General features: G+C 37.6%; 1 protein-coding gene across 1 annotated transcript; it reads left to right on the top strand.

Annotated features, from left to right (window-relative positions):
- The first annotated feature begins 27 nt into the window (after positions 1–27).
- ptp4a1 (protein tyrosine phosphatase 4A1) lies at positions 28–8,433 on the top strand. The gene is made up of 6 exons (XM_065952433.1): positions 28–145; positions 2,841–3,505; positions 3,637–3,729; positions 4,566–4,696; positions 5,920–5,994; positions 7,223–8,433. The coding sequence occupies exons 2-6, from the start codon at positions 3,401–3,403 to the stop codon at positions 7,338–7,340; spliced, it is 522 nt and encodes a 173-aa protein (XP_065808505.1). The 5' UTR covers positions 28–145; positions 2,841–3,400; the 3' UTR covers positions 7,341–8,433.
- Positions 8,434–8,883: the final 450 nt, after the last annotated feature.

Here is an 8,883-nt window from a genome sequence, read left to right as displayed (position 1 = left end):
TTCTGTCGAGGCTGCTTCTCGACAGCTTCAGGAGACTTCGGCTCCGCTCGGAGGAACAGCGCCGCACTGTATGGTGGAGAACCGTTTTACCTTTTTACCTTTTTTCTGGAAACCGGCTGTATGATTAAGCTACAATCTTCAATGAGTAAGCATATCCCAGTAAGTAATATGTTTCATGTGGCTGCCATTTTGTTTCATGTTTGTTATTTCTTCGTCTTGTGTTCTTTAAATCAGTCCGTTATGGTTCACCAGCTGGCCTTCACGTTTCTCCGGTGAAATCACGGCCTCCTCGACACAAACCTGCTCTAATATCTCTGTGACCTGGACGTTTTGTGTTTAATATCCTATTTGACGGCAACATCTTTGAAATGCATGTTTGCGCCGGTTTATTTAAGGTTAACTAATGTATGTTCTTCATCATGGAAAGGAAGCGACTGTCGGATCTGCAGCTCAAGACTAGTCACCCGAAGTTCCTGTGTGTTAAAACGGAGGCATTTTTACGCGAAATAACTTCAAAACATTGCAGACATTTTGCACAAACTATCTGAAACAGAGTGCCCTCCTGCAGCTTTGACGAGGCGTCGTGTTTGTCACCTTAAAGAAACGTGTGTTTGTCCACCTCTCGGCTCTTGACAGGGCCTCCAACGTGATATGATGGCGCCCAGTCTACCCTCACACAAAGGACACTTTACAGCAGGCCTGCGTTTTTAACAAGAAGCAGTCTGCAGCATACGATGCCAATAAGACGGCTATTTACATTGTCTGTGTCGGAATATTATTTTTGCATGTTGCGCCGAATGGTAACCATCAATACATGTATGTGTGTATATATATATATATATATCATTTGGTTTTGACTCTCCCGTCTGCCAAACTATCTTGCCCTAATCGTTTCTACGAAATTTCTTCCAATCCTCTTGGTTGGAAAACATCATTGTCTCTGACTCCAACCATGTTCTGAGCAGCTAATATTTATAAATTATACACCATCCAATCCTAAAAACCAAATACAAACCTTATTCTGATAACAAAGAAACATTGCAGGTCCGTACATGCTGTGTGATGTAATAGTAATGCTTTGTGTATGTATGCATGTTTATGTTTTTATCTTTTAAGCTTCTGTCGTAGAAGAAAACAAATCTAAAGACACTGAAGTATCAGCACATAGTATTGATTTTGGTCTTTGTCAAGTAGGAAGAGCAAATATGGTCTGAAATGATTAGATCAAATTGGAGCTGTGGTCTTTGTTTTGTTAGAGGAGTTTAAGGGGACTTTGTGTTGCCATAATTGAGCTCAGTATTTTTCTAATCCAGCCTTCTTACTTAGGCTGTAATACATGGTATATAATTATATTATACACTGGATTACTGGAGAATTATACATCTGCTGGAAATGGCAAAATCAAAAGGATTGTATCTTCTAAAATGTCTTTTTATAAATAGGTGTTTATTTGTAAAAAATGTTTTAAAGAGGATGGTGTACTAAGTACTAAAACAAACAAAGGAGCTTAATCCACCTCCAATATAACCAAATGATTTCACTTTTTTCTTTTACTAAGGAAAACGATTCTTGCAAATACTGTGTTTCAGCAGGAGGTTATAAACACTACTGTCCACTTTTAGTATTTAAGCTGGAGGTAAATGGGGCCTTCAGATATTAACACCTTTCTACTCCTTGTTCTTGTTTTTATGGGAGTAAAAAGCAAGAACATTAAGAACTAAATGGCAGTGGATGCATTTGTGAGTCAGATTTGAGGTGTGTGTGTGTGTGTGTGTGTGTGTGTGTGTGTGTGTGTGTGTGTGTGTGTGTGTGTGTGTGTGTGTGTGTGTGTGTGTGTGTGTGTGTGTGTGTGTGTGTGTGTGTGTGTGTGTGTGTGTGTGTGTGTGTGTGTGTGTGTGTGTGTGTCCTGCTAAAGACCTCGTGGTGAGCTCAGCTCTCACTAATATGACCTAGATGTCAGAAATGACACATCTCTCCTATTGTACATCAGCGGCCATTAGGTAGGATGTAGCACAGCACTGCAGTGTGGCTTTATATAACAAAGTCAGAGGTATAGTTTATTGTTGATATCCCATATTTTCCCCTGGCCCTCTGTGATGCATTAGATCTCTTTTTAAGGCTTGTTGGACAAATGTCTCTTTCTACCTTAACCTGCTCAGAATGGGAATCAAAGCTGTACTGTACTCTTGTGGGGCAGTCAATAGGGCCTTTAAATGTTAATATTGCATAGAATCAAAGCAGTACAGTACCCTAAACAAAGTACAAATATAATGTTTTTATTAACACACATCATCTGGGAAGTTTTAAAGAGCATTTTTTCCACAAATTGTAATGTTAATCACAAAAATTTATAAGAAAAATAATAATCACTTGACGTCTTAAAAATATATTTGAAAATGTATCCTTGAGTCTTGGGAGCAGACGTTGTGTATTTTCCACAATTTACTGTCGCGTAAAGACATTACAGTTGATTCAGAAATGTTAAGGAAGAGAAGTGATGGTTGTAGGTTCAATTTAAATATAATTTTACTGTCACTTAATAATTATTCATCACAAAAGATTCTTGTGCTTTCTAGACTTGATTGATTCGTAGATAAACTTATTGGACTTGTTCAGAAACAATGAAGTGTTGGTTCTTGGAGATTCCTAAAGATGGTTTAAACTTTAACTCCCATAGAATCTAAGCCAATGTCCAAAGGAACAAGGGAAACAAACTTTGGAAAAAAGCCTTTTAACTAAAATGACATCACCAAAACAACCAAAACCCACCACAGTTCCTCTGTATTTGTACCTGTTTTAAACCCATCTCCTCCCTCCTTGTCCCCCTGTGTGTCCTGCAGCAGTTCTGTGGTGTTCTGGGTCACACATTTATGGAGTTTCTGAAGGGCAGTGGGGACTACTGCCAGGCTCAGCACGCTGCCTATGCAGACGAGTGAACAGCCAAACTCGCCATCGATCCGACGCACTTGAGCCAAAGGAGGGACCCCGGAGAGTTGGCAGGACCGGGAAGCCTCCCAGAACCAGCGACAACTCGGCCTGGATGGGGTAACTTCACCCGCTGCACACTGCCCTTGTTGGCTTCTGCCTGGCCAGAACCAAGGTGGAACCAGCCTTGGTTTCCCCCCCCCCCCTTCTTTTTCTTTTGTTTATTCCAAAGGAGAGGGTTTTGAGTTGTTTTCTCTTTTTGTTGGCCGAGAACTACACAAATTTCCCCGTTTTTGCCCATTGCAGCCTTCGTATTTTTAGCCTAGCCAACCTCGAAGGAAAGAAGAGCGGAGGATTTATGTTTCTAGGTTTCTAGGAGCAGATTTTTGTTTGACATTCCCTCCGAGTTTTAACTCCGTGCTTACATCAGTGTTATTACTCTGTGGAAGACTTTTGTTATTTTTAAGTTGTCACAATGGCTCGTATGAACAGACCTGCCCCTGTGGAGATCACCTACAAAAACATGAGGTTCCTCATTACCCACAATCCCACCAACGCCACCCTGAACAAATTCATTGAGGTGAGCCAAAGTGTCATTCTTCTCAAGTTTACATTTATATAGTCCGATAACGAGAGACTTTCAACTTTACAGATATCAGAGTTGACTTTCTCCTTGATGTCTCTAATAAGTATTGATTCGTGTTCGTACAGGAGCTGAAGAAATATGGAGTGACCACCGTCGTGAGAGTTTGCGAGGCCACCTATGATGCCACCCTGGTCGTGAAAGAGGGAATCCAAGTTCTGGTAAGTTCTGGTGATATCCATACATCTAAGCGTACTCATTTTACTTTTTCACATTTTTCCAGCTTTGACTTACATGAACAACGTACCTGGTCAGTTCTAGACTAGAACACAATGTTTAGTGCATGTTGCTGAAAGTCTTCCAATAATTAAACTTAAATGATAATATTGTGTTCACATCTTGGCCTGCTTTTCAGTTGTCCACATGTTGAATAAATCCATCAATTGAATCCAAACAAACCTACACTTATCTGGGTTTTCTATGACTATACAAACAGTCCGCCTCTCTTTAAGGATGCGTCAGACTTATATTTAGGGATTCAAATACTTAGGTAAGGATTATTTTCTATCCTCTATTTTCTGATTTGGCAAGGGCAGTATAACAGGAAGTCAGAAATTAGTTTGAAAAAGATCAATACAGTTTCCAAAAGCCTGAGTTTGTATCTTCACGTTGCCTCCTTTAATTCAAATATATCTTTATGATATATAATATCTACGTCTCATACATAAGAAGTTAAAACCAGGTAGAAAAGAAAATATCTGTTGATTAAACTATCGATCACTGCTCTCTTTGGTTCAGTTAAAGACATAAAACAGCTTTGTGACTCTAAACTCTTTAACAGATTCTTTCTGACACAACAGTGTAATTTTGATTAACACTTTATGTGTAACAACTGAAAAAATAGACTCTGATACTGAAAGACACAGTCCCTCATTCTACAACAACATTTGTGTTTCCCTGTAGATGGTTTCAGCTTTCACACTTCTTTTGTTATGGTTTCCGAGAAACTGGGCAGATGACATCATTTCCCTCTTTCTTCCCCCTTCTTCTCGTCTAGGATTGGCCGTTTGACGATGGAGCTCCTCCCTCCAACCAGATCGTGGACGATTGGTTGAACCTGCTGAAGCTGAAGTTCAGGGAGGAGCCCGGTTGCTGCATCGCCGTCCACTGTGTGGCAGGGCTGGGGAGGTGAGTGCTCGCTGTGGAGGAGGATTAAAGTATTATGTTCTTATCACACCGGATCATATTTTACACGTGATTTCTGATGCTTAGGGTTTGGCAAATAAAAGTGTGGCATTTTCCTCTGTTTGTATTTCTCTGAAGAATATCAAAATGGTTGTTATTGATGAATAGAAAATGAGTTAACAGCAGTTTTTATTTTCCGTCATTTAAGGCTTATTCAATCAAAAATGTCTGGTCCTATCTTATTAAGAGTGTGTTTAGATAATTTGTTTTATATTATTGTAATATACTGTGTGTATATATATATGGAGCTTCAGCACTCTGTCAAAAACTAAAAGTGTCTTACATGCCGGAATTAGAAGCTTTTACTTTACTGAAAATCTCAATATGGACTCGTTTTAAAATCTATAACTGGTGAAATTTTAAAAGATCTTGATATTTAAAGTTTCATACAGTGGTATGGTATTGAGTTTAGAAATTACATGAAGCAAATACGACAGTGTATCTTCTGTTGTGGTTTTATAAAAAGCAGGAGAGTTAACAGTCACATGGATTTCTGGTCATGACTCATACAATCACTCACATTTGTCCCACTTGTGTGTTTGCTCAGCTTTGACAACCTGCCAAACTGTTTTCATCTAGTTTGCTATAAACTGATCCAAGATTCATAAAAAGCTAAATGTCAACTCCCTACATTTTTAATTTGGTGTTTTCATAAATAACAGACAAAAGACCAAAGCTGGTGCATTATTAACCATGGCCTTATCTTTCTTCACATATTAAACACCAACAAACAAACAAAAAAATCAAAGCTACAGTCTTTTTTCAAATCATCTTTCTCTTTAAGGATGATCTCTTAATGTTGTCAGACTCTAAGAATAAGAAACAAAAACAAAACCTTAAATTGACGTATTGTGATCTGACATCCATGATGTCATCATGGATGAAGATGCAGCAGTTACAACAAACTCAAAACATGTGTAACTGTTAGTCGTTATGTTTTTTTAAAATGGAGCTCAGGTTAAAACAGCTGAATTCCCATTTCAGCTCAGCTACAGATTAACATTTTTGATCTTGAATTACTATGAAAAACCCTGAATAAATGTGTTTCTGCTGATAAATGAAACTAGACATGAGCAGTAAAATGACTAGTTTTGAATTAAATCAATTAACAAAACAAAAAAACATCTTTTTAACCAACATACTTGGTCTGTTTTGTTCCTCTGCAGAGCTCCTGTTCTGGTGGCACTGGCCTTGATAGAATGTGGGATGAAATATGAAGACGCTGTCCAGTTCATTCGACAGTAAGAACACGTGACTTTTTGAACTTTAAAAAGTTAGACTGAACTACAAGTTGGCTCAGAAGAATTTCAAGTTTTGTTTGATGTATTTACCACTAAGTGAAACTGTATTTTTCAGGGTTATACTGTTTTCATATTTAGAGGAATGTTTTTTTATAGTTATGTCTTTATATATAACTTTTTTCAGTATTAACTAAAAACACTTTTAAAGATTCTTCATATTTGGTTCTCTTGGTTCTTGAGTGCAGGATATGCAGGGGCAGTACATTTTACAGTTGAATACGTCATTAATTGGAGCTCTCTGTTGTGCAAACATGTAATAGAGACCCGACGATCCCTCAAACATGCAGTATCTGTGATCTGTGTCCTCTATACACAACATATACTTTGTATGAACCTCCTGCCATATGCTCACTATAGTTATATCACTATATAGTTCAGTTATATAGGCCATATATATAGGCCAGTTTTGAGATTTTCCTGCCTTTCTGTAAGTCATATTTTCACAGAATCTGAGTGTTTGTGTTAAAGCAAGCAGCCATGAGTCAGTACTGTAAATAGTTGAGGTATCAGATGGTGAGATAAGAGTGATTCAGTGGGAGGAGTGGAGAGTGCTTCATAGTGTGATGTGTCATCCCTTGTAATGTTTCCAGGTCTCACGTGTTTACTTTGAAATGATGGTTTTGGATTTTTATACAAAGCTAAAAGAATAATGTTCAACATTAAACATATTTTGCCCGTTGATTTGTATGTCATGCCAATTGGTTTAGGATTGAATCTTTTCAGATTAATAATAATGAGCTGCTTCTCCTAATTATTTTCATTTTCACTCAATCTGACAACTATTTCCCCAAAGAACAATTTAGTCTTATTGTCAAAACTATATATATATACTAAGCTCCCAAAGCCTTGCTGCAGAGCTTTATTTGGTATATTTAATGGTTTTCATCTCCAACTCAATTTCTTTTGGGAAGGAGAACTTGACTGATAATTGCACTCGGTGTTACATCATTGTGAAAGATGAACATTTAGGGTTATATAGGGTATATATCTCTAAAAGAACACAAATAACTATTGTCTGCCTTTTTACATAGCTGCTGTTTTCAGAGTATATATATATAGTATATAACAAAGAGCTTCCAGATATTCTGTTTACTTCTCGTGATAGAAACTAAAGAATGATCCAAATCTGCTGAACTGATCTTTATCTGTGTCCTTTTGTTTTCTACAGGAAGCGTCGGGGAGCATTCAACAGCAAGCAGCTGTTCTACCTGGAGAAATATCGTCCAAAAATGCGCCTGCGCTTCAAAGATTCCAACGGCCATCGAAACAACTGCTGCATCCAGTAAAGCCAAACCCCGAGCCACGCCAACCCCCCAAACCATCCACCCCCAACATCAGAAAAGTTAAATTCAACTTCACTGGCTTATCACCTGGCAGTCTTGTTTTCTGAGTTATTGTGTTGACGTTTTTTTTGTTTTTGTTTTTCAAAAATACCCTTTCCTGCCCCTGGTTCAAAATCAAGTGTCATAAAAAAGAAAAGAAATGATTTGTGTGTAACGGAGTCACCGTATTTTCTCTTCATGTGCCCAAAAAAAGAAAAGAAAAAGAGGTTAGTTCAGAGTTGTGTATCGTTGTAAAGTGGGATTAATTCTCTGCATCCCAAAGATTCTGATTGGTCAGTTTACATCACCTGAGAATGTACTTAAATAGACAACAGACTTTACTTTCATGTTACAAATTATTATAATCCCTGTACAATTTATGGGATCCGTTTCCAGACTGACGAGACAGAGGTATGCCTTCCTTAAGATCAGATGGTTCATCCATTAATGCCTTACAATCGAAGTGGAACAAAGGCAATCGAGGCGGGAGTCAACCCCCTCTGGCATTTGGTAAAGGTGTTTCATTTTTCTACTCGGAACAAAAAAAACGTTGCCTTTGTCTTGTGCAGGAAGTCTTACACTCACTTATGCCCTTTCAGTAACTATTTTTAAATATAAAACGCTTAATTGTTGCAATATTTATTTGTCAATTGAAAGTCTAGGACCTTGTTTATTTTCTCTATCAAATCTTCTGTTTACTTATTAACTGCCATGTCAGAAAATGTGATTTTCTTTTTTCTTTTTTTGCTTCAAACTGGACTTCCAACGTCTGCGATATTTTGTATGCCTTTTTATTTGATGTCCGTAACTTAAGACTTGGATACTTGATGATTTTATGTATTTGAAAATGTGTACTATTATTATTAGGTTGGCTATTTATACTATCAATGGATGTGTGATTTAGTACCGTGAGCGACAGTTGTAACTGTTCACCAACTTGTGAGAGTACATTAAATGATACACTGAGAAACAAAAGAGTGGATGAGTGGTTATTATTAAATCACATCTATCACATCTCTTTATTTCAACACTTTGTAAATAAAAGACAAGACTTGAATGAAGAGTTTCTTGACTTGTCCTAACTTTAACCTCTTATCAGCTTTCTTTGTACTGTGTTTATCAGTAACTTCACTGAAATATTGCAACACAACCCTTAAGTTTCCTTACATCCAGTTGCAGCTATGAACAGCAGGCATGCTGTGTGAGATGTGTGATCCATGCTGAAGTTAATGAGGTTGGGAAAACAATTTGGTTTATTGAAAAAGTGTGCTTCTTCTGAAATAAACAGCTCAAAGGACTTCGTGTCTTGTCAAATAAAACGAAAATAAGCAGCAGAATGTGGTCTAAGTGTTATCAATTTGCATTAAGATTTAAACTCAATTGTTTTGGATGATGGGGTGCCACCTTGTGGTTATTGCTAACAATGCACCCTTGAGCATTAAAATCCAATCCTTTATAAACCCTTAAAACATAGTTATGTGCATGTTAAAATGATTTCTTGTTCTCT

This window comes from Labrus bergylta, chromosome 1 (assembly GCF_963930695.1).
Source record: "Labrus bergylta chromosome 1, fLabBer1.1, whole genome shotgun sequence".
Lineage (NCBI taxonomy): Eukaryota > Metazoa > Chordata > Actinopteri > Labriformes > Labridae > Labrus > Labrus bergylta.
This window is presented reverse-complemented; position numbering and strand designations above follow the sequence as displayed.